This window comes from Podarcis tiliguerta, assembly GCF_965153285.1.
Source record: "Podarcis tiliguerta genome assembly, chromosome: 8".
Taxonomy (NCBI): Eukaryota; Metazoa; Chordata; class Lepidosauria; order Squamata; family Lacertidae; genus Podarcis; species Podarcis tiliguerta.
In genome coordinates, this window is record NC_139541.1 from 73,447,409 (window position 1) to 73,473,127 (window position 25,719).

General features: G+C 46.3%; 2 protein-coding genes across 9 annotated transcripts in view; one reads left to right on the plus strand and one right to left on the minus strand.

The window, feature by feature from the left end:
* Positions 1 to 231: 231 nt before the first annotated feature.
* LOC310684540 (chemerin-like receptor 1) lies at positions 232 to 4,376 on the plus strand. The gene is made up of 2 exons (XM_083455857.1): positions 232 to 806; positions 2,952 to 4,376. Exon 2 carries the CDS (start codon positions 2,960 to 2,962, stop codon positions 3,986 to 3,988), a length of 1,029 nt encoding a protein of 342 aa, XP_083311983.1. The 5' UTR covers positions 232 to 806; positions 2,952 to 2,959; the 3' UTR covers positions 3,989 to 4,376.
* Positions 4,377 to 7,521: 3,145 nt separating this feature from the next.
* The window catches only part of PHLDB3 (pleckstrin homology like domain family B member 3), a 38,100-nt gene continuing 19,902 nt past the window's right edge, over positions 7,522 to 25,719 (minus strand). For 4 of the 8 annotated variants that reach the window (XM_083455248.1, XM_083455246.1, XM_083455249.1 and 1 more), the window contains exons 7-16: positions 24,844 to 24,954; positions 23,852 to 23,938; positions 21,881 to 21,979; positions 19,923 to 20,016; positions 18,570 to 18,738; positions 17,113 to 17,200; positions 15,553 to 15,609; positions 12,442 to 12,661; positions 9,961 to 10,046; positions 7,522 to 8,597 (exon numbers count right to left, since the gene is read on the minus strand). In XM_083455248.1, coding sequence (XP_083311374.1) covers positions 8,463 to 8,597; positions 9,961 to 10,046; positions 12,442 to 12,661; positions 15,553 to 15,609; positions 17,113 to 17,200; positions 18,570 to 18,738; positions 19,923 to 20,016; positions 21,881 to 21,979; positions 23,852 to 23,938; positions 24,844 to 24,954 — 1,146 coding nt within the window. In that variant the 3' untranslated portion in view covers positions 7,522 to 8,462. The remainder of the gene's footprint in view (positions 8,598 to 9,960; positions 10,047 to 12,441; positions 12,662 to 15,552; positions 15,610 to 17,112; positions 17,201 to 18,569; positions 18,739 to 19,922; positions 20,017 to 21,880; positions 21,980 to 23,851; positions 23,939 to 24,843; positions 24,955 to 25,719) is intronic. The other 4 variants (XM_083455250.1, XM_083455253.1, XM_083455252.1 and 1 more) reach the window with 1 other exon arrangement.

The following is a 25,719-nucleotide window of genomic DNA, read 5'->3' on the forward strand; positions in this document are numbered from 1 at the left end:
AGCATTTGCTATGTGGGTGGGTGCTTACGGGGAGGGGTGAGCTAAAATGAAACGTGCAAGAATTGTCTCTGTATGTGTGATATCGGACCTTTCCCAGCCCCATAACTAAGAGCAGCTGGGGGAATTTTGCAAAAATGTTTTTTTTAAAAAACCAATTACAGAATAAATCAGGCAAATGTGCTTTCATTCAAGTTGCAGAATCCAGCTTTTCCTTGTTGCAGAAGAAAAAAAATACGGACTAAATCAGGTTGCAGAATTTAGCTGTTTCTCATAGCAGAACTTGGCTGAACTTTTGCAAAGAGTGCACATCCAGCCCTGCCCACTGTCGACTCTGCAAACCGGCTCTCTACTACAAAAGGAACAGCTCACTCCTGAGAGAAAGAATTCCTCTTCAAGACAAGCATCGGGTGAAATCTCTGACTCCCATGAATCATTACACCCTGCAGCTTTAGGAGAGCAATTGGATTTTTTCTTTCTTTTTATGGATGCCTCGCCTTGCTTCCACAGAACTCTTCATTAGAGGGCTTCCTGCCTTTCCTGGTGCCTCAATTGGCCGCTGTTATCTCGGTCTACAAGCAGAGCTTCCCAAACATACACCAGCCTCTGTGTTCCCCCCTCTTCCACGCAAAATGAAGTAAACATATCACCGAGTTCCCCTTTTCATCAGGAGCTAATCTTTGTCTTGGCCAGAGACCAAGGTCTTAGCCCGGCGAGGAAGACAAGCAGCAACCAAGAAGTCTTCAGTTTCATGCACAAGGACACCAACGAAGGACCATAGAAGACCAGAGTCCTGCAACCTCTGACAGGTAAGGGTTGGGTCCAAGATGCTTCATCTCCTTGGGCATTGTCCTGCTAGAGCTTACATTTTCAAATCAGATGGAAGCTAGTGCGAGGGAAAACACATCACAATGGTCTTTCTCGTCTCTGTGGCTGTTCCAGTTGCTTTGGTCTTTTGAAGCAAGGTAAATGTGTTTTTATCATCCATCTGGCAAGATTATTTCTTCCCTGCATAGATTGCACCTCTGTTGTGGTCTGTGGCCACCAACATTGTGCTCTGTCTGCATTGTGGTTTGCATCGCAATGTGTGTCATAATGGCATCCCAATGTGATTTAGGTGTGTGGCCTCAGTGGCATGCTTAGGAGGGAGCGTGTGCCTCTCACTTTCCCTGTATGTGGTTCATACTTTCGTGTAGAGAAAGCTCAGCTGAGTGGAGGCAGCAACAAGGTCCGGGGTTCCAATCCTGCCATTCCCAATTAAAAACAACCTCATATGGCAGAGCTGGGAAGGTTCTGTGCCAGCGACAGTGGGGAGCCATAGGCTGAATGAACACCATATATTTAAAGCACCGCACCACCAAAGAATCCTGGGAATTGTAGTGTTTAAATGGTGCTGAGAATTCTAGTTCTGTCAGGGTTAAACTACAGCTTCCAGGGCTATTAAGGAGGTGTTTTAAATGTACTGTAAATGTATGATGTGTACGCAGCCTAAGTCAATCAAAGCAGATGGATATTTCCCACTGTTCTAATAACAGAGGCACTCCCTTTTTCTGGGAAAAGAAAGATACCATTTGGCAAGGTGAGACAGCCACTTCAGGTGGCAGATTTTTTCCTCCACTTTTCTTCCTGAGGCCCCTCCCTCCCAGTCATTTCCCTCTGTTATCACCAGTTCTCCGCATTTCCACATCAGTATGTGATTAAAACCAAAAACTTGTAAAAATCCAACAGCGTTTTAGTGTGAATTTCTCTCAATAGACACTTCCCCCCCCCCCAACAAAGTCATTTTGCCTACTGTAATGGATTTTGGTATTTGGTGTTCACTAATCTCTGCATTTGCACACACACCCTTATCCTAGCATATGCATTTCTGTATGCATTACTTGCCTGAAAAACTGCATTGCAAAATTCAGATAAATTTCAAAGGATGGTAGTGTTTGGGTTTGTATGTTGTTTATGAAAATGCAGATTAGGTAGGCTCATCTTGAAATGTGAGCTGGATTGGTTTTCTGGGTGAGGACGTAAATTCAGTTCACATTTACAGGCAAATTGTATCAAATTTGCACATTGTGAAACAATACGAAAAACAAAATGCAGCTCTCCTTCTAGATATGCACTTATATGAATTTTGCAATGCAGTTTTTCAGCCAAGTAATGTGTACAGAAATTACCCGCTCTAGATCACACAGCTAATTCTCCCCTGGTCTCTAATTCTCCCCCAAATAGGACTAATTTAGCCAGCTAGCCCTGGTGATCATCTAATGTTTATTGGATGGATTTTCCCCCTAAATTGATTTTTGAATTCTGAATTTATTGTTATTCACGTTTTATACTGTATTTTATGCTGTTTTTTGTTGCATTAATTAAGTGTTTTAAATTTGTTGTTAGCCACCCTGAGCCCGGTTTTCTGAACTGGGAAGGGCAGGGTATAAATAAAAATTATTATTATTATTATTATTATTATTATTATTACTGCATGCAGTCCCTGGGAAATGCAGAAGCCCTTCAGATGATGGAGGGCTGTGGGCAGGGGAGGGGAGACCTTCCTGCTTCTTGCCGTGATTTGTTCCTGCTCCTCAAAGTTCCTACCTAATGCAGAGAGGGGTTGAGGAATTGGCAAGTGGGGGGGGGGGATTTGGAGAAATGAATCTGAGGCGTGGGCTGCATTTTGATTGGCTTTCATAGCTTGACAGGCAGGCTTGAATCCGTGAAGAGTTCACTCAGCATTCGTTCGCAAGGATAATTTTTTCTTTCTTTCTGCTTCTCTCTTCTTTTTTATCATTTTTAATAATAATAATAAAAATATTTTTTTAAAAAGTCTCTTTCTCAAGTTACCTACAGCAGGGGCAGCTAATCTGTGGCCCTGCAGATGTTGCTGGGGCACAAGTCCTCTCCTTTCGAGGTTCACATACCTGCCTCAGGAACACCCGACTTCCCATTTCTCTCTCTTTTCGAAGGTTCCATCATGGACGTCAACGCCACTGCCCTGTGGCCTACCAGTGTCTCCTTGCAGCTGCCTTCCAAAGCTAGAAGCGAAGAGAGCAAAATAATGGACGCTATCCAGATCTTCTTCTACAGTGTGGTTTTCCTGCTTGGCTCCCTCGGCAACGGGACCGTGATCTGGATCACAGCGCGCAAGGTCTTACGTGCTGTCAATTGTGTTTGGTTCTTTCACCTAGCCCTGGCCGACTTTCTGTTCTCGGTCAGCCGGATAGTGCCACTGCTGAAGAACGCCTTCTACGAGGGGTGGCCCTTTGGGAGCTTCCTGTGCCAAGCCAACAGCTTCATCAAGTACCTCAACATGTTCTGCAGCGTCTTCCTCCTGGCTGCTATCAGCTTGGACCGAGCAGTTTCCGTGTCCTACCCGGTGTGGTTCAAAAACCACCGGGGGCCCCGCATGGCGTGGCTGGCTGCTGCTGGGGCCTGGTTTGTGGCTACTGCCGCAAGCCTCCCCTTCTATCTTTACCGAAGGGTGGTAGCAGAGAAAGGTAGCACCAAGTGTTCCCTTGCCCTGGGGGACCAGGTTTCAGTGAAGTGGGCCTTGTATCTTCTGAGATTGATCTGTGGGTTCCTGGCTCCCTTTGCCATCATTGTGGTCTGCTACGGGATCATCACTGTGAAACTGAGGAAGCGACAGACCACCTTTCGCTCCAACAAACCCTTCAAGGTCATCTTGGCTATTGTGGTCACCTTCTTTCTCTGCTGGGCACCGTACCACATATTCCTCATCCTCAAGCTGGTGGGAGTGAAGGGTCAAGGGATGTCCATTGGCCTTCCCCTTACGTCCTCTCTGGCCTACCTCAACAGCTGTGCCAACCCCATCCTTTACTTCTTCCTGGGCCTGGACTTCCGCAGGAAGCTCAGCCGTTTCAACTTGGTTGGGGCTTTCAGGAGAACTTTGCTCGAAGAGAGCGGTTACTCCTTCAGAAGGCCTAGCAGATACCAGAAGGAAGCTGCTTCATCTGTCGCTGAGCCGGTTGATAGAGTGCTGTGAGCAAATTCAAGGTTCTGGAGACTTGTTGGCTTGTGAGGTCCATGAGTCATCATTTGCTGAAACAGTATTAATCCATCACATTCCTTACCAAATCAAATTTTGGACTGCCCGTTTCTGCCCCCAAATTGCGGAGTAGAATGAAATTTAACCTTGTGGTACACAGTGATGTTTTCTGAACATTTTCAACTGGGGATAGCAGGTGTGAGGTTCATGGCAGATCCATTTCTTTATCCAGGTCAGGTTTTTCATAATGCCCTGGACTAAGCACAGATAAGTCCACCCCAGGATTTATACTAGACTGACAGGGAAAGGGCAGTTCTGGAAAGAAGAATGAGAGTGCACCCTGGGGCAAGGAAGGAACTCTAGAATAAATCCATATACCTACTAAGCTTAGTCTGAATGCTGATTCTTACGGTCTCAGGTCTCTGAACATAACTTGTGTGTGTGGTTGTTTGTGGTCTTTTGCCGTATCATTGGGTCTGAAAGCAAACGTAGAGTCACTTGAGGGACAAACAGAGCTCTGCTTTTGAGAACCAGGCTCTGGAAATGGACTGAGGAAAAGTTTCCGAAGTTCAGCTTAGCAAAGCTGGAAAACCAAGACCCTTAAAAACCTGGGGAGAATGTTTGCATGATATTGCAGACTCCCCCCCCCCTTCCCTGAGCAGTGAGACTATCCAGGGAACCAGGGCTTCCTGGGTTTAGGTGAGTCAGCATTGGAGACTTAAGGTGTTTTTGCAATAGATGCCTGCAACAACAGCCCTGCAGAATCAAAAAGTTGGAAGACCTGCTCTGGTTGACTGAAGCACTGACGGAAACCAGACGCTTCATGGTTCCCACAAAGCACGTGTGCTCTGAAGCTGCAGTCTGAAGTAGAGCGGTGTCTACCTACCCCTGAAGGATGCTTAGGACTTCTGCTGGCATCTGGATTTTTTGAACAGCACCTTGCTCCTCTCCTCTCCTCCATGCCGTGTTGCTAAGGAGGTGTAAAGCACAGTTGCTTCAAGGGGGGGGGGGTGATTGGGTGATTTTAAAAATGTACCTGTGATGGTGCAAAAATTTATTAAATACAGTCATCAAACAGGCTTCCTAATCCTGGGATTGTAGAAGTTGCTCAAAAGAGACACACCTCTCCCGAGGATTAAGCAACGGCTTTGCTCAAGGTTTCCTAGCGCACAAAACAAGTTATTCATCCAGCTTCCCCAGCCCAAATAGGAGACTGGCAGTCTTAATCATGCAGGCTCTGTTTCTGAGCTGTTTTGTTGTAGGTGTTGCTGTCTCAAGGAGTGCTGCTGGGTCACATCTAATCCAGCATTTTGTTCTCACAGTGGCCATCCGGATGCCTATTAAGGAAAGCATACAAGGATGCAAGGGCGGTAGCCCTAGTACACCATTGTTTCACAGTGATATATAGGCAGTATAACCTGGCTGCAATATAACCACCATGTCTAGAAACCTATCTGACAAGTCTTAATCGCCTACTGAAGCTACCCAGCTGGTGGCTGGGTACCCACCACACCTTGCGTCAGAAAATTCCGTATTTTAACTATGCGGTATATATGAAGAAGCTTCCTTTAGTCTGTCCTGAATCTCCCAACATTCAGCTTCATTGGACAGGCCTGGGTTCAAGTCCCACAGCAATGGGCTACTGGAGAGAAAAAACTAGTCGAGTGACCAGGGCCACCTTCACACCAAGCCAGATGATACCACCTTAAACAGTCATGGCTTCCCCCAAAGAATTATGGGAGCTGGAAATTGTTAAGGGTGCTGAGAGTTGCTAGGAGGAACCTAGTCCCCTCTCAGAACTACCAATTCTCAAGCACGGCTTAACATTCAATCCCACTTCACAGGGAACTCTGGGGATCGAAGTTCTGTGAGAAGAGACTTGGGGACCTTAACAAACTACAGCTCCCATAATGCTTTGGGGAGTTCATAACTGCTTAAAGTGGTATCATAGTGCTTTAACTTGGTGTGAATGCGGCCTATGACTAAACCAGGCATAGGCAAACTTTGCCCTCCAGATGTTTTCGGACTACAATTCCCATCATCCCTGACCACTGGTCCTGCTAGCTAGGGATCATGGGAGTTGTAAGCCAAAAGCATCTGGAGGGCCAAATTTGCCTGTGCCTGGACTAAACCTTCCCCATTTCTCGGCACTATATGTAGGTCGTGACATTGTATGTGCTAGGTATATGCATTTCACTGAATATTCTTCAGAGGTGGACGGAAATTCTTCGACAGTTCAGGGAAAAGACAATTTTCACCTCCCCCATCTTTCAGAATGTTGAAGGAAGCTCTTTTGCTGGCTCATATTGGGGGATGAAGGGAGTTGTGATCGAAGAGAGGGCAGGAAGGAGAAGGGGCAAAGTCTGTTGAGCAAAAGCAAATTGCCTATAAACGAGGCTGTTTGGGGTCAGTTAAAGATGTGACTGAGCCAAAGGGGGTTTGCAGGCCCTCTGTGCAGTGCTATGCAAGGGCCAACAATCAGCTGTTTGTCAGTGCTTGCAACATGCCATCTGTGGCCCTTGCAAACAGTGACAATCAGCTGATTGCTGAGGCTTGCACAGTGACATGTGTGGCGTTTCACAAGCTGCAGCATCATCCGCATGGGCAGGAAAAAGGCATCACTCAGACATCTGGCAATTGACAGGTATGAGAGGAGACATGGGAGGCAGAGACACTCACAGGAATGCTTTGAGGCTTTTTTTCAAGAGGTGTACTACTTTTATGAAATAAATAAATACTGAATGAGGCCGTTGGTCCATCCAGCTCAGTACTACTGCCACTCCAACACTTAGGAAGGTGTTTCTCCCACTCCTACCTGGAGTTTGGACCTTGTACATGCAAAGTTGATGCTCTACCACTGAGCTACGCTCCTTCCTCAGCTGCTGCTGCTCCTTCTCCTTGTCACTGTGCTTGAAGAAAGCAGCTGACCAGGCACCAGAAAAGACTGAAGAGGAGCAAAACTAGCAGCCCACTGTTGGGGAGTGGGCCTGGGCAGGTGTCTCATAATTCACTTGTGCACGGCAGATACGTAGTCATGGGAACAGCTGGCTATTCCATATAAAGTAAAGGTAAAGGGACCCCTGACCATTAGGTCCAGTCGTGACCGACTCTGGGGTTGCGGCGCTCATCTCGCTTTATTGGCTGAGAGAGCCGGCGTCATGTGACCAGCATGACTAAGCTGCTTATGGCAAACCAGAGCAGCGCACGGAAACGCTGTTTTACCTTCTCGCCGGAGCGGTACCTATTTATCTACTTGCACTTTGATGTGCTTTCGAACTGCTAGGTTGGCAGGAGCAGGGACCGAGCAATGGGAGCTCACCCTGTCGCGGGGATTCAAACTGCCAACCTTCTAACCCACAGCGCCTAGGGGGTACCAAAATAGGCTCTAGCTAGTGCCTGGTGTACTTCCAGGCAGATGCAGGAGAAGAGCAGGATTCGACACAGAGAAGTTTGCAGGGAGAGGGAGGCTGGGCAACTTAATTATCACGAGTGAAACCTTCTTATTGCAGGAGGGAATAACTTGAGTGACATTCAGATCTGTTTCCACTTTAAAGGTTGACACAATAAATAGCCCACAGTTTTATACATGGTTGCCCCTTTAAGCAGTGTCCCAGGTATGCCAACAAAAGAAAGAAAGACCGAAGCACACAATAAATACTAGGAGGTCTATACAGCGTGGGCAAGATGCCTTGCTTTTCTGCAGAGGGGGTGCAGCAGAGTTTTACCCCCCAAGCACACATATTAAGAACCTCTTCCACAATCCAGTCAAACCCACGTGAACGTAGTGTGACAAAAACACTACTGGGGAGGGGTGGGAAAGCCACATGGTTGAGCGAGTCTAAACAAGTAGCAATGATGGAAATAAGATGTACTCCTAAGGGTTACAACCAGGACCAAATCTCAGCTGGTTGGGGCTAGTGCAAGCCATGACTTCTACAAAACCAGCAGGAGTCTACTTGTGACTCATGGAACGTCCAGCCAACTCATAAAATCCACATGAAGTCCAGATGATTCGCTTTGTTCGGCAGGAGCTACAAGTTCCAGAGAAGTTGGTTTTTATCCTTCGGAATGGAAGTCACTTTTATTTATAGAAGAGTTTCCATCTGCCAAGACATTGTCCTAAGTCTTTTCTGATAGAGGGGATACTCAGAACTCTCTTTTGAGCTGGTCCATTAAAAAACAAACAACAGTATTCAGGCAATTTGTATGACCAAAACAGGCACAGCCAACCATTCTTATTGACTGATTACCCTGTTATAAGGTACTTGGATTCCACCCTGTTGTTCCAAAGATCAGGCAGGCCGCACAGCCTTCTGACCGAACATGAAAACACTTGGCCTCTCCTGTCTTGCTATCAGTCTCTGTCCTGGGGAGGAGCCATATTTTACAGCAGAGGAGTCCTCCTTGGAGAGAAGTGCCAGGCCCCATAGTCAAGAAGGGGGAGCCACGTGTCCACAGCAAGTGAGGCCCATCAGTAGCGAACGTTCTCCTCTGCCGCTGTGACAATAGCATCCATCCAGATACGCATCGCCTCTGGGCTGGGCGCCACCATGCAGAAAAGGCGGTCGTAAGTCTTGACGCAGAAGGTCATCTTGGGGCTGGGGCTCTGGCGGAGAGGAGAGTCGAAAGAACAATGGAAACACAAAACTTTCTAATGAGGTGCTTTTTCGAAATCCAACCCTTCCTCCTCCAAGGACCTCATGGCAGGGCACGTGGTGCTCTTTCAACACCTCCCTACCCCCACTTTCATTTTATCCTCATTGCCATTTTGTGGGGTAGCGCTAGGCTCAATTACAGCAGAGCAGCTTTGCAAAGCAACCACATCTCAGTGGTTAGAGCAGATGCATTGCACAAACCCAATTTCTGTAGACTCCATGAAAAAAAATGGATCTACTATATTTGCATTTGTTAATATCATCCACTCTTTAAGCCATACTAGGCATGCTGTCTCATAATACAATTTGAGGTCTGGTAGTGCAAATCCTCCTCTTTCTTTTATTTCCATTATCCGTTATTATCCTTGGTTTTTGGCCCTGCCATATAAATCTTGCCAAATCTTTCTGCCATTCTTTAAAGCAATTTAGTCCACTTATGGCTGGGATTGTTTGAAAAAGAAACAACATTTTCGGTAGCACAGTCATCTTTACTGTAGCTATCCTTCCCCATAATGATAAATTTAGCCTACTCCAGATTACACTGGGGTAGATAAGGGGCAGAGAACTGAAAGTGGCTCACCTAGCCTCTCTTATTTCACCCCGGGATTCTCCCTAGGTCACCTCACCCCCATTTGCCCTGCTTCACACTGTCCTCAGGTGGTTTTTGCTTAGCTGGAATGTGTCCATTTTGGTTATTCGTTTATTATCCTGCCCAAAGGAACCTAGGGTGGCAAAGGACAACTCTTCCCAGTTTACAAACCCTTCACCCCCAGATCTACACTCCTCGATGACCCCTGCTCCGTGGCTTCCTGATGTGCTTTTGTTTGGCTGGAATGGTGTCCTTGAATGGTGTCTCTGATATTTGGCTGTTGTTTGCCCAGATGGAGAGATGCCACCAGCTACGGTATGCGAAGGTTAAGGTTCACATCCACGGCTCCACCCACTTTTGCCCACCTGGTCCTGCCCAATGCTGGCATATGAGCCCCAGAATTTTGCCCATGATGGAACTTAGTAACATAAGAACCTATAGCCCACGTGGTCCAGAGTCCTGTTCTCACAAGGGCCAGCCTGATTCCCCCAAGCCCAAAAAACACTCTCCCCTCCTCCTGTTTCCAGAAGTGTTACTGCCTCCAAATGGCTAGTAAGGCCATAAATTGCCCTCTCTTCCACGAATTTGTCCAATCCCCTTTTAAAGCCACCGAAGCTGGTGGTTATTGCTGATTCCTATGGCAGCTAGTTCCAACTATACTCTGCATCAGGGGATTTCACGGCAAAGAGAGTTTTAAGGGGGGGGGGGTCTGTGCTTTTGGGTACCTTGAAAGCACTGCGGAGGTGGTCATAGTACACTTCTTCGATGGCCTGGAAGTAAATGACGCCTTTAAGCTTGGTCTCCTCTTTGTCTGCAACGATAAAGAAGCAGAGGGGCACATTAAGAAGCTGAGAGCGGCAGGGGAAATACCAAACAGAGGATAGGCATGAATTTCTCAGGCGTATCACATTGACCCCTCCACAACACAAGCATAGAGGCATTCTCTAAGGGAATATCAGACATTCCAGGACTGGGTGCCAGCTGCAATTCCTTAGGGAAAATAGTACTGGGTTGCAGACTGCGAAACTTTAATGTCTTCATTTTTATTTTTTTATTTTAAAGAGAGTTTCTAGTCCTTATGGATGTGAAACAAGTGAATGGCTATGGCTTAAGAGAGGAAGCCTGGTGAAATTTAAGAGCCTGAGAGAGAGATGAATATGCTTTCCAGTAGATTTCATGCAACTTGCTTTCCCCATGGATGATGATGATGATTTTCATTTTTTATACTTATATGCAAATTCTCACATCCAAATAAGAAATATGCAAACAGACTTGATTTGTATGTTCTACACATACCAGCGGTTTGAGCTTCAATCGGCACGGGGAGATTAATGCTGTGGACAGACTTTCGAGATCAAAGGAAGGCGCTTTGTTGCAATAAATGGATGCTTCTGCCACCCCACCCCACCCTGCAACACAAATTGCGCAGGATCTGGATCAGTGCTGTGGCAGAGTCAAAGGGATAAAGCCCACCCCAAGGTCCTGATCCAGATTGGAGCCATGCACTGTCAATTTCTGAAAGAAGAAAAGGCTGCTCGTATGATTAACGCCACATGCAGTTTGGCTCCAAGTCTACCCATTGAGTCTTAAACTTGCTTGCACTGGCTGGCAACAGCTCTCTTTCCTATTTCTGCTGCCTGAGACCCCTTTGACTGGAGAAGCCAGGGAGGAGCTCAACCAAGGACCTTCTGCAGGCAGAGCAACTGTACTCCAACAGTACATAGCTTTCAGAACTGGGGGAGCCAAGAGCCATCACAAGCAGCAGGTTCCGATAACAGATGAGCACCCCCCCCCCAAGTAGCTAATTGGGGGATAAGCAGGCTCACCCTACTGTAATCAAAACCCCAAATTACCCCATCCTCTAAAAGGTGCCAGTCTTTTAAATCTCAACAACAAACCTATGATTACATGAAACATACTCAGTAAGCACACAAGATGTAACCGGATGTACTTTTGAATAAATAAGGTATACTATTCATTTCAACGGAAGTCTCATATAGTTCAACAAAAAAAAGCAGAAGATCAGTTCATTCTCTAGTCTGTTCATGCATAAGGTCCATACAGGTATAAGTGTCTATTCCACCTGTCTGTTCATAAGGTAAAGGTAAAGGTACCCCTGCCCGTACGGGCCAGTCGTGTCCGACTCTAGGGTTGCATGCTCATCTCGCTCTAGAGGCCGTGAGCCGGCGCCGTCCGAAGACACTTCTGGGTCACGTGGCCAGCGTGACGAAGCTGCAGCTGGTGAGCCAGCACCAGCGCAGCACACGGAAAAGCCGTTTACCTTCCCGCTAGAAAGCGGTACCTATTTATCTACTTGCACTTAAGAGTGCTTTCGAACTGCTAGGTGGGCAGGAGCTTGGGACCAAACGACAGGAGCTCACCCCGCCGCGGGGATTCGAACCGCCGACCATACGATCGGCAATCCCCAGTTCATAGAGTCCAATAATCCACATGAAGGGCAATATTACAGGATAGTGGATCTTATAGCATAGTAGTGGTTACAAATGAGCCTGTTCTACTGATGGATGGTGAAACAACGCTAATATTCCGGAAATCCTTGCCTTAGACTCTGTGAAAGGATTCTCTGGAACTGTAACAAAAGCTCTTCTGCTTTTTTCGTTGAACTTTATGAGACTTCCGTTGAAATCTACAATTTGATGCAATGAATAGTATACCTTATTCATTCAAAAGTACAGCTGGTTGTGTCTTGTGTGTTTATTGAGTCTTTTAAACCTCTGCATGCAAATGAAATAAAGGTAAAGGGACCCCCGATTGTTAGGTCCAGTCACAGACGACTCTGGGGTTGCGCGCTCATCTCGCTCTATAGGCCGAGGGAGCCGGCGTTTGTCCGGGTCATGTGGCCAGCATGACTAAGCCGCTTCTGGCAAACCAGAGCAGCGCACGGAAACACCGTTTACCTTCCCGCCGGGGTGGTACCTATTTATCTACTTGCACTTTGACATGCTTTCGAACTGCTAGATTCGCAACAGCATGCATGTTTGGGAGTTTTGCTCCCAGGTGAGAAAGCCTTTCTTCCACCCCACCCCACCCAAGCCATAAAAAGTGGGAGCAACCTCACAGGACCAGCCTGTTGGATCAGGTCACTGTGAGAACAGGATGCTGATCTAGGTGGGCTTCTGGCATGATCCAGCATTGCTTCCCTTGCATTTTTTACATGGTGGTCGGTCGTGGACTCTCCTTCTCACCTGCATAGTAAGCCAGGACACGTTTCTGACGGTCAAAGGTGAACCAGCGCTTCTTCCAGGTCTTGATCCTGCCACCCATCTTGACCAGGTAGCCTTTGCAGGACTTGTTGGTCACCCGCACCTGGGAGCAGGTGTCCACGCTGTGCCCCGATGCCTCCAGGTGTTTGCGCAGGTCGAATGTGGCTGGTTTTTGCTCCCGGATTTCGGCTGGGTTAGGATCCTGCAGGACAGCAAGCACAGCAAGGGTTAAATTTGGAAGTGGGTTTTTTTGGGGAAGGGGCACGTTCAGAGCAGCCTGTACCCTGTGACTGCACCATGTAAGAACAAGAAGCCAAATCGGGCACAGAATTCAGTTTCCTAAGGTTCTTGGCTTTATGCTTTCGCCAAAGCAAGTTTCTAGTCCTTATGGAGGCAAAGGGAAGCTTGAAATGCATGTGAGCAAAGGTTGACTGTCTAGAGCTGCTTTGTATACTACATGAAAGCCAACAGTTACCCGGCAGACCAGCAGGGAGTTATACCAGCGACACTGGGACAAAAAGAACAGCACACCAGCTTACTGTAAGTATCTGATCTGGTCACTGTGGGGAAATGGCTAGATGGACTTTTGGCAGAGCTGTTCTTGCAATCTTATAATGAAGCCTCATGTTCTCAGGCTAGTGGGTGGGAGCTGAGCAGAATTTGCATTTGAAGCTTGACTGCCTTGTACAACACATCTCTCCCCACTTCCTATATGCAAATGGCATTTCTGGTGCGGAATGGGGATGTTACTTTGGGTATGAAATTCTGGCGTTAAGTGAAACATTACAGATATAATCACCAGCTTTCTTTTGGAGTTAGCCCACCTGACCGAGCATCACCTACCTTGATTGATAGTACCTTTCAAAGCAGAGATACGTACTTAACAATGAACGAGCATAAGAAGAGGAGGTTAAGGGGTGATATGATAGCCATGTTCAAATATATAAAAGGATGTCACATAGAGGAGGGAGAAAGGTTGTTTTCTGCTGCTCCAGAGAAGCGGACACGGAGCAATGGATCCAAACTACAAGAAAGAAGATTCCACCTAAACATTAGGAAGAACTTCCTGACAGTAAGAGCTGTTCAACAGTGGAATTTGCTGCCAAGGAGTGTGGTGGAGTCTCCTTCTTTGGAGGTCTTTAAGCAGAGGCTTGACAACCATATGTCAGGAGTGCTCTGATGGTGTTTCCTGCTTGGCAGGGGGTTGGACTCGATGGCCCTTGTGGTCTCTTCCAACTCTATGATTCTATGATTCTATGAAGAGTTTGGCTGCTGGGTCAGGCCCACCTAGTCCAGCATCCTGTTCTCACAGCAGCCAACCAGATGCCTGTGACAGACCTGGAAACTGGACCAAAGGAAAAGAGCACTCTCCCCTCTAGCATCTGGTGGTTCTCTTGCTGCGAGAAGCCAAGTTACAGGGAACCAGGCAGAGGGCCTTCTCGGTAGTGGCACCCGCCCTGCGGAACGCCCTCCCACCAGATGTCAAAGAGAGAAACAACTACCAGACTTTGAGAAGACATCTGAAGGCAGCCCTGTTTAGGGAAGCTTTTAATGTTTAACAGACCACCGTATTTCAATATTTTGTTGGAAGCCACCCAGAGTGGCTGTGGAAACCCAGCCAGATGGGTGGGGTATAAATAATAAATTATTATTATTATTATTATTATTATTATTATTATTATTATTATTATTTTCAGAAGCATTACTGTCTCCAACCAGGGAGGCAGAGCACAGCCATCATGGCTAGCAGCCATTGATAGCCTTCTCTTTCAAGAATTTGTATAATTCTCTTTTAAAGCCATCCAAGTTGGTGATCATCACTGCCTCCTGTGGAAGAGAGTTCCCCAGGTTAACTATGTGCTGCATAACAGAATTCAAATTGTAATACAATAAAATAAACAAAGGGAGCAATATAATTACTATTGTTATTATTATTATTTATTGATTTACATACTGCTTACATGCCAAATGGCTTCGAAGTCATATTTAACTACATAACCATTAGAAGACATCTGGAGACAACCTGGTTTAGGGAAGCATTTTATAGTTTTATTATGTTTTTATATATGTTAGAAGCCACCCAGAATGGCTGGGGCAACTATTATTATTATTATTATTATTGTTATTATTCTATAAAATCAATAAATAATTAAAATACACAGTCATAGTTCTATTGGGGCATTAAAACATCCTTAATTAAAATATCTCCGCTTCTGGCATCTTCAAGCAGGACTGGGAAACAGACTCTTATCTAAACCTCTGGACAGGAGCTACTTAAATAAAAAGCCAATTAAGAGATTTTTAAAAAATAAAATAAAGTGTCTGCCACAGAATTCAAATTGCAGTGCCATGAAATACAATGTAAGAAATGAAAAATCAATGTGAGCATTTAATGAGGGCATGCCACGGACCACTTGAAGGATGCTTGTGGGCCACACACGGTCCACGGACCACAGTTTGGGAACTCCTGATGTAAGCTAAGGCTATCAATGGCTACGATCCCATGATCTCTATTTGCTAACTCCAGCTTGGCTCTGAAGACCAGCTGCAAGGCAGCAAGAATGAAAGTGTATTATTTACACTCCTGTCCTCCTTGTGAGTTTCCCGTAGCGCCTGCTTGGGCACTGAAGGAAACAGAATGCCAAAGAGCAGATCAGCCTTTGGTTTGACTCAGCTCTTAGGAAGAAGCACGGGCTTGCTCACATGTTCACAGAAGCTACCTCCTCTGATCAAAAAGCTGAATTGTTGTGCGACAAGCACACAGAGTGAAATGAGATTTGAGTGTTTGGCGGGGGGGGGGGGGGAAGGCTTGATTAATTTCATTGTACACAGGTCGTACATTGACAATAAAGGTATTATTATTATTGAATCATTTCTCCATCCCCTTGATGTGTACGGCGGCTGTCCGGAATGCGCTCTGTGCATGCTCAAAGTCCTTCCCAGTTTACAAGATGCATACCAGAAGCAAATTTGCAACAGGCTCCAGGCTTAGTCCTGGCAAAGCCCGTTTGAGCTCAAGCCACTTTCCCACGGGGATCCAAAGACGAAAGGGATCATAAAAGCTGGTTTTTGATTTTGCAGAAGTTCTCCTACCTTGGTGGACGGGGGCACCTCCATGCGTTTTGCCTCCTCGGCTGCTTTCTTGGCCTCCTGCAAGGAAAGAGTGTTGAGCGGGCAATAGGCAGCGAAGTGCCAGCAGCCACAGGCATACCCCACAAAAGACAAACATCACACAGGCACATGCACACAACCCCAAACCGCAAAAGATAAAAACCAAACGGACTCCCAGACTCCTCCCCTCACGCTCTCTCTCCGTGAAGACCAGGCGAGCACAGAGCTGACATAGTGAAACCTGCTACTTCCTTGTCCTCGGAGGCACATGGCAGGCAACTGAGGTTACTGTGATTTATGTTCGCTTTCCCCCACCGCCTGCCCGCCGGCTAGACCTTGCTACTAACAAGATGTTGCGGTGTTCCGTCTCAAGCAAAGAAAACGGAGTTGAGCAGAGCAATGATGCTGTTCGTTAATGTTAGATTCTGGACTTGACGGTCTATCGCCAAGGCTTCCTGCAGCTGTTACTGGGGAGTTTTGTGTTATGTTTGTTTTGTTTTCATGGCACAATATATTTGTAGTCCTATTCTTCTTCTTTTTTAATGTGCCGCAAGTTGCTTGGAGCCCTTCCGGTAACAAGTGGCTAACAGGCCTATTCATTCATTCATTAGCTAATGAATAGCAACCAATATGCAACTCCTGGTCATTTTTTAAACATTGCTTTGACATTCCTGTGTTCCAGGGGGTTAGGCTAGATATTCCTTGGCAGTCCCTTCCACAACTCTGCAATTCTATGATTTCCTCTACATTGAAACGAATAGCAGAGAAAGCATTACATCATTAATTATTTTGAATTTGTAAAGTTGCATAGCTTAGCATAAATAATTCCCCAGATTACATGAAACAGCAGGCAATGAGAGCCACATCTGGCGGAAACCGAACTGCAGCAGAACAGAAAGGCCGTCCCTTGCGAGAGAGACAGGTCGGAAGGAAAACTGCTACCTTCTTCTCTTCCCAACTTCAACACCCATTAGCATACCCAGATCTAGTGGTAGTTGAGCAGTCTGATTCCCCCTGAGCTTCATGGCTATGTGAGGATTTGAACCCTGATCTCCCCATCCCTGGCCTGATGCTCTGCCACTCTACAACTCTGAATTGCATTTAGGTGCTTTAGCATTTATGGCCTCATATGCAAAGAGTATATGGGTGATATTGTGCGACGGAACCCCATAATGCTGCTAATAGGGGAATCAGGTCCAGTAGATTTCCTGGACCTGAGTATGCATGTCAGTTTATTAACCCACCCACCCCACCAAATTGGGCCTTGGCCCCTACCAAATTCTGTCTCACCCCCAAGCTCTTTTTACATTAGAGAAAAATGCAGGCAATGCACATAATGTTTAGCTTGGTCCTCATGCTCTTACACATTGGGGAATGTTTGTGTGTGTGTTTATGTTTGTGTTTGTGTTGGGATAGCTGGAGAGACTTGTGGTATGTATACATGGATGACATCTTCCCACCCACCCCAAATACCAGGGATTATTCTGAAACCAGAGGAAGGCCAACAATCTTGGCCTGGAATTCGTTGATCTGACTTCTCACCCTTTCCTGCAGCAGCCGCTCTCTCTCAGCCATGGCCTCCCGCACCCTCCGTTCCATCTCGGCCAACTGGGTGACACAGTTCCCAAGGCTGTCGGGAGACATTTCTGGTTAGTGATAGGGGAAGTGGACAAGCAGTTATAAGGGTGTCGGCCTGAGTCTGTAGTTCAGGACTGGCTGACATGCTTAGTCCCTCCAGATGTCGCTAGACTACAATTCCCATGAGCCCTAGAGAGCACGGCCAATGTTGTAGCTGTAGTCAGAAACATCTGGAGGGGACCACATTGGCTGTCCTGCGGTGGTGCGTCAACATCTGGAGGGCCACACACAGTTCTAAGTATTTCAAGAGACACAGTGCCTCTCTCCACCTCTCTCTCTTCCGCAGGAGGGAAAGTGGGAGATCTCATGAGTCCTGCTGGATCTGGTCAAAGGACCGTCTAGTCCAGCATCCTGTCCTCACAGTGACCAACCAAATGAGAAACCCACAAGCAGGTCATGAGTGTGACAGCTCTTCCCACTCCTGCGATTCTCAGCAATTGGTATTAGAGGTATACTGCCTCAGACGATGGAGGGAAGAACATAGTCAGTGATCAAGCCAAGTAGACTTGCTAAGATGTATAAGACTGAATCAGATAAGTGTGGGAGATGCAATGAGGTTAAGGGTACATTCTTTCATATGTGTTGGACCTGTAAAAGGGTAAAAGAGTATTGGGAAATAATTCATAATGAATTGAAAAAAAATGTTGAAAAGCACTTTCCCAAAAAACACAACAACCCCAGTGTCCTTTTCGTTGGGGATAATTCAGACGGAATTTCCCAGGTGTCCAAAAAAGTTATTTATGTATGCCACCACTGCGGCCCATGTTTTGTCAGCCCCCAAATGGAAAATGAGCGAGGTCCCAACTAAAGAAGAATGGCAACTTAAACTGATGGAATATGAGCAGCTTGTGGACCTAACAAATAGACTAAGAGAACAAGAAGAGCATATGTTTAAAGAAGATTGGAAAATGTTTATTGAATATATGGGGGGGGATTGTGTACAGTGTAAATAAGTTTTGATGGATGTAATAACGGAATACTGAATGGTTTAGTTTATATAAAATACTGTATGCAGGGATTTTTATTATGCAAAATGAACCATGGAAAAAGAAGAAGGAAAGTCATTGATATTTTAAGGTTGTTCAAATGAATAGTCTAAATTGTAAAACAGAAAATTTAATAAAAATTATTTTTAAAAAAGAACATAGCCACTGACTTTCTCCACAAATTTGTCCAATCCTCTTTTAAAGCCATCTAAGTCTGGGGCCATCACTGCCTCATGTGGACTCCCATGGTTTAATGTACTAATGGAATGGCGCCTGCCGAGTGGAGAAGGCCGGAGTGCCAAGGATAAGGCAGCTGTCAACTGGGGAGGTGTTTGTTGGGACAGGCTGAGATTAAGGAAAAATGGATGTGCTCACCTATAGGCTCCTTGGCTGGACCCTCCTAGCTGCCCCACAGCTCCTTGGCCAGCCAGCAGCTGGTAGAGGGGGTTGTTGAGTCGTGAATATTGCAGGTTTGGGCTGCCTAGGTAGGGCCTGTTGCCCCCACCTGAGAGCTGTGCTGCCAGCATGCTGGGATCCAGAGCACCTGGAGGGAGAGAGGAGGAAAGTGATTGGTTCAGCATCTCCCAAAAGATACAGGGCACATGGTCCTCATCAGAAGACAGTGAAACAGACCATTGGTCCTCTAGCTCAGTACACTGATTGGCAACGACTTGAACCTGGGAAATTCTGCATGCAGGGTGGATGCTCTATCTCTGAGCTATGGCCCAATAACTCCCCCCCCCCCAAAAAAAAACCCCACTCTGGAAATCCTAATTTTGGATATAATTGATCACAACATAGGGTTCGAATCCCCACCCAGCCAAGATGCTCACTGGGCAGCCTTGGACCAGTCACTATCTCTCAACCTGACCTACCTCACAGGGTTGTTGTGAGGTTAAAATGAGAGGGGAGAACCATGCACACACCACATTGAGCTCCTTGGAGGAACAGTGGAGTATAAATATACTAAACAAACAACAGGTCCATTTATTTTCCTGCTGCACCATTTAGATAAAAGAGACCAAGTTCCTGTAAAACATCTTATTTCAAACCTCTTGGTTCACTGCTTAGGTGTGGTTTGTTTGTGTTTTTGCCAACCACCATGAAGTTCAAACCATGCCATCAGTGAAAGAATGGCTGACGAAAGGATAAGAGTTGCCTCCCACTGGAAATATCGTGGCTTCAGGTTGTTTTGGACTACAATTCCCATCATCCATACCAGGGGTCATGCTGGCTGGGGCTGATGGGAGTTGTATTCTAAAATGCCTGTCTTAGAGATTGCAGAGGTGGGTTTACTGCTGGCTCATACTTTTTGGAGGAGAAAGGGGCTTTTCACATCAATGGGTAAGGTGGATGGCATTCACTGTTTACTGGAACGGGTGTTGTACTTTGTGTTTCAATGAACAGAAGTCAATTTTTTGCTAAAGTGATAACAACAACCTCTGCAAGCAAAATGTCATGTATATGAACCTTACTCACCTACCCACCCACCTCCAAAAATAGTATTCCTTGAATTTCCCCCTTTTCCTTGTCTCATGCTTTCTGCCCACTCCAAATAACTGGCTGCTAACTTGTTTCTGGGCCCAATCCAAGGTGCTCACATTCATGTTTAAAGCTGTAATTGATTTAGGCCCCTAATACCTGAAAGACCACCTCCTTCTTTGATTGTTGTAACCCACCCTAGAACCTTGGGGTGAAGGGTAGGTAATTAATAATAATAATCCATACCATGCATAGAGAGGGGGCGCTGTGCAGTCCTGGCCGTGAGGCGTTCTCCTCTCCTACGGGGGAGACTTGCGGTCCTCTGCAATCCAATTGATCCCTGGGCAGAGAAAACAGGAAGGTAAGAATTAGGGTCGGAGCTCCCACTCCACTTCTCCCCTGCTTTGAAATGAGCCAGGTTTTCATTTGTTTGTTCGTTTGTCTGCCTGTTTGTCTGGTAATTTCTTAGCCAGCTTTATGAGAATTACATCCAGTAAAATCCATCACACATAAGCAACAGCACTTACCTCTTGAGCACCAGAAATAGAGGGAATGATTCAACAGCATGGAAGAAGGGTCTATTAGCCACGCTGGCTATCTAGAACCTCACAAGCGGCATCTAACTTAACTGATTTCTTCAGTGCAAGGATTTCCAGAGTTAATGCTGAAGACATCACTTCTGGTAAATGAGCCTTTTCTACTTTTCTCGTTCTTTGGTTAATGATTCCTTGCCAGAGGTAACTGCTAGAACTTAGTGTGTGAAGTTCCCCCATAGAATGATCCATTAGAACCCCAGGGGACAGCTTTGCGGTGAAGATGCCTTCAGGTTTTGACTCCACCTACCCTGGTTGACCACTAGATTCCTCTGGCCAGGGAGAGAGTTTCCTGTGCCGGCTAAGACTCGCAACAAGAGCTCCGCAGGGCCTGAGCAATAGCATACTCCCTAATTACGGATGATTTGTTGATCCTAGCTTGCTCCTCGCACCTGACTCTGGTTCGCCCTCTGGCTGCGATTTGCTCTTTGGTCGTGACTGACTGACTGATCCCATGGCTCCTGGTTCACCTCCTACTGCCTTGCGAGGCTCAGCCCCAATTTTTCCCTAGCAAAGGGCAATCTCATTTCCCCAAGTCTCTGTCCTTTTGCCCCATGAGTCACTGCCATGTCTACTAGCCATGATGACTATGCACTACCCCCAGTCGGAGATAGTAATGTTTCTGAACACCAGCAGCTGGAAACCACAGGAGGGGAGAGTGCTCTTGTGCTTGGTTCCTGTTTGCAGGTTTTGTTCCACTGCAAGAACAGGAAGCTGGGCTGGATCCAGCCTGATCCAGCAGGTTCTACTTGTGTTTTTACGCCAACACGCCATCTTTGTTCCAGAATCTACCTTGCAGTGGTGGCTGGTGCCCATTGGAACTGGTAGGGCAGGAGGGCAACAGGAAGTGGAACCACAGCCAAAGTCAGAAGGCAGGCATGTGAGGACTGGATGAGGGCAGGCTGAGGTTGCTGAATGTGTCCTATTTGTCCTAACAGACCTCCACTGCAGCAGTTAAGCCATTGGATATCTGCTGCCTCTACTGCTGGGACGTGGGTGGTGCTGTGGGCTAAACCACAGAGCCTAGGGCTTGCTGATCAGAAGCTCGGCGGTTTGAATCCCCACGATGGGGTGAGCTCCTGTTGCTCGGTCCCTGCTCCTGCCAACCTAGCAGTTCGATAGCACGTCAAAGTGCAAGTAGATAAATAGGTACCGCTCCTGCGGGAAGGTAAATGGCATTTCCGTGTGCTGCTCTGGTTCGCCAGAAGCGGCTTAGTCATGCTGGCCACATGACCCAGAAGCTGTACGCCGGCTCCCTCGGCCAATAAAGCGAGATGAGCGCTGCAACCCCAGAGTCGGCCATGACTGGACATAATGGTCAGGGGTCGCTTTACCTTTACCTTACTGCTGGTCCATGATCCAAAGCACCCTGAAGAGATGCAGATGCCCCATTCTCTCCCATCAAAGACAATGCAGATCCAAAGGAGCTATAGCAAACATCTCACATAACCTGGTGCCCTATGGATGTTTGGGAGTTGTAGTCTGCTAACATCCAGAGGGCACTAGGTTGGGTGGGTGGGTGGGGGAAGCACAGCTGCAGAATCACGTCTGTACACATAAAAGGAAGATAAGACATTGAAAATCAACACAGACTAACAGGACAAGACAGACCTTGACAGAACTGCGGACGGAGAAGACACAGGAGGAGGAGTCTGATTGGTCGGAACCCAACACAATGACCTTCCGGTCCGTCTTTTGGGTGAAAGTGAGCTGCAGGGAGAGACAGACACAGATAAAAGGATGGAAGCGGTGTTTCTCTTCCCCCCCCAACCCCCCCCCCTGAAATACTAAATCAATCCTCTGTTGCTTTTACCACCAGAACCAATCAAAAGGGTGTGAGATTTTTCAGCATAGTGCCAGCAAGCTTTTCACATGTGGTCTGGCAGCATACAGGGTAGTTTACATGATTCCCCTGCCCTCCTCCCCTGCAAGGTTGGAGAGGCCAAGTTGATTTGCACAAATTTAACCTGGTTAAACTTCCCTAAACAGGGCTGCCTTCAAATGTCTTCTAAAAGTCAGGTAGTTGTTTATCTCTTTGACATCTGATAGGAGGGTGTTCCACAGAGCAGGCGCCACCACCGAGAAGGCCCTCTGCCTGGTTCCCTGCAACCTCAATTCTCGCAGGGAGGGAACCACCAGAAGGCCCTCAGCGCTGGACCTCAGTGTCTGGGATGGACAATGGAGACGCTCCTTCAGGTATACTGGGCCAAGGCCATTTAGGGCTTTAGCACCAACACTTTGAATTGTGCTCAGAAACGTACTGGGAGGCAGTGGTAGGTCTTTCAGGACTGGTGTTATATGGTCTCGGCAGCCACTCCCAGTCACCAGTCCAGCTGTCGCATTCTGGATTAGTTGTAGTTTCCGGGTCACCCCTAGCCCTTGAATATAGGTTTTGCTTGGTGCCCACACAACACACTCCTCAAAATGATGTTCCGTTGTATATTCCTGTTTAACAGGGATTTACCATTTCTGCAGAAAATCAGATCAGCACATGGAAATGGTGAGTCCAGATTGAACAGGGAATAAGAATATAAGGATGGCATTTTGGGGAGTACTAAAAAAAATGAGCATGCCGGAGCAGCACCAGATCTTAAATTTCAGAAGGCTGCCCCCCTCTCCATGACACTTGTGTTTGGTTCATGCACTAAAGGGGCTAACTAAGAGTGGCACCTTTTCTCTTGCCCTGGTTTATGTGTTGTATGCAATAGGCAGAAATTCAACAGGCACAGCCTCCCTTAGATTTGCACCATTTGTTTACTCAAGTTATTTATATGCCACTTCTTTCAAAATGTTTCCAGATTGTTTTGAATACATTTTATTTTATTCTATTCTATTTTACACTGCATTGTTTTACTGTGTGGTTACTTGCAGCCCTGGGCTTCTTTGAGGATGTCAGGTGCACAGATAGATAATGAATAAGTAAGTAACTTTGAATAAATAATAATATTCATCCCGGAGTAGTTTATAATGCAATCTAAAACACAGCAATAATAATAAGTAAGATCAGATCAATTAAAAGAAATACATTAACACAATGCACAGATTAAAGCAGGAATTAAAACAGCCATGCAAATACTTCAATGGCAATGTTTTAAAATGTGGGATCGCTAGGCTGGAGGAATGTTGAATTTCTGCCTGTTATACAGCAGCAACTTTAGAGCTGAAATCTGGGGGCCCCCTCTGCCACCCCTGTGAATTTGCACCCACCTGGGTACAAAAACACACACTAAAACTGTCACTAATTTGCAGGTGGGATCCCATCACCAGTTGTGCTATTAAAATAGATTTGGAGCTCTTGTAAAACAAACCCTTTTCCAAAAATAACTGAACTTTTTACAGTAAGGAAAGTGACGAGGAAATGCACCAGAAGGGAATAAATAACATTTGCTTGAGGTAATGTTGCAAAACCTCCCTGTAAAAAATATCAGAACGAATGCTCAAGAAACCCTATAACATCCCCACAAAATTTTATGCACACAAATCTGGATGACCACTCAATAAGCAGGCTGTCTGGAAGAGGACTTGGTCTTGGATGGACGCTGGCGGATGGAGAGACAAAAGGGAGCACCTGAAAGGGCTTACCTGAGTGACACCCTGCTTACTTTCAGAGGAGTCTTCTCCACCCTCCTCCGAATACTCCGGGCCCATGTCCATTAGGCGATTTTTCTCCTACACCAAGAACGACAACAATTCATATATATATAAGGGTCTGGTGACTTCTGTTTCAGTGTATCTAAAGAAGTGTGCATGCACACGAAAGTTCACACTTATAACAAACTTAGTTGGTCTCTAAGATGCTACTGGAAGGAATTTTTTTATTTTGTTTCGACAACAAGTCAGTTTTGTAGACAGGTAAAGTCCAGTTGCAAAAGTTGCTTCAGGTCAGCTTGACCCATGAACGGATCTGGTGCCCCATTCATTTCCCCTCCTCCCACCACCCCACGTCTTCCTACTATCAGTTCACCCACAAAAAATAGGTACTCTTCAACTGTCCCACTAAAACTGGAATACCCACTTTTTTTCATGCGAGAACACAATGCTCATTTTGGGTGCCATAATCTTGCTCCCCCCCCCCAAAAAAAAACTGCCATGATCTCACTCAGCACCCCATGCAGGAGCACAGCCCTGGAAAAACTGTGTCTTTCAGGGGCCCAATCTCATGCACATAACGTGACTCGCATGGACACACACCCTGGTTTAACCTTGACATGTTGGAAGGTATGAGAATAGCATCACGGTGTATTTAGTGCCCTCCCTCCTCACAATAAAACCCCTGGTCTCCTCCACTGCCATTGGGTCTAGCGCCACCTGCTGCTGGGTTTCCTTGTCTTCAGCCCCACCGAGTCCCAATGGGAACCAGCCACCTCTGAAGCCTATGAGCCAAAACCTCTGGTTTCCACCCCCAGAAAGTAGCTTAGTGGCAGGGAACTGAAAGCAAGACTTTGCATTAGTTGTTATCATTGGGCATGGGAAGTAGACTGGTGTGGGAGAACAGGGAACCTGGGATCCTGGGTGTTTGCCTGGCTTTCAGCCAGAAATTCCTTGCTGCGCCAAGATTCCTGGGAATTCCTTACCGCGTTGAGATTCCTAACGGCCTCGCCTTTCTCTTGCGCAAATCGCTGGCTCTCGCCCACCATTTGCTCCTGTGTCAAACGGGCCTGTCCTTCCAGCCTCTGCACCGTCCTCTGGATACGGGGGAGAGAACCTGGTTAGAATCCTCAGGCTTCAGGGCAACACAGAGCTCTATTGCACCTAGGATAATTATACACAGGGAGCCCCTCTTGTGTCGTGGTCAGGTGCAGTAGATTCAAAAACACAACCCCAAGGTTATTGACTAATTAAATAATGCTTAGCTGATGACTCATCTCCCTTTTCACAGATTTAACTATCACGTGTGCAGAATACCCCAAGTTAAACATTTGGTTGTTGTTGTTTTTAAAAAAGCAAAAGATGGACAGGTAAATTGTGTGCTAACCTACAGTTTTAACAATGCTCCTTTATTGAAAGGAAAGGCCATCTTCTTTTTCATCCTTTATTTTCTACATATGACAGCAGGAAGAAAAGACAGATAACACCCTTCAAAAATATACTTAAGAGCCTCTAAGTCTTGATCCCTCTGATTAAAAGTTGGCACCACTAGTTCAAAGGTGACTCCTGCATCAATTGAGCAACTAAAATTTCAGTTGGTTGATCTACTGATTGGACCAGATTTAAGTGTGCAGTCAAAAGAAAACAAAAGGAAAACAGAAGTACCAGATCCGTTTGTTGTTGCCTTGGCAAAGAAGCCTGGAGCACACAAAAAACCACCCATGCTACTTTTTAAAGAATAAATGTGTAAGAAATAAATGCTGCGCACATGAAAATGGCAGGATAGGAATGTCCCTCCTCATCCTGAAAAGAAAAGCATTGCAGCAGCCTTTACACCAAACTGGTGCCCTTGAGATGTTTTA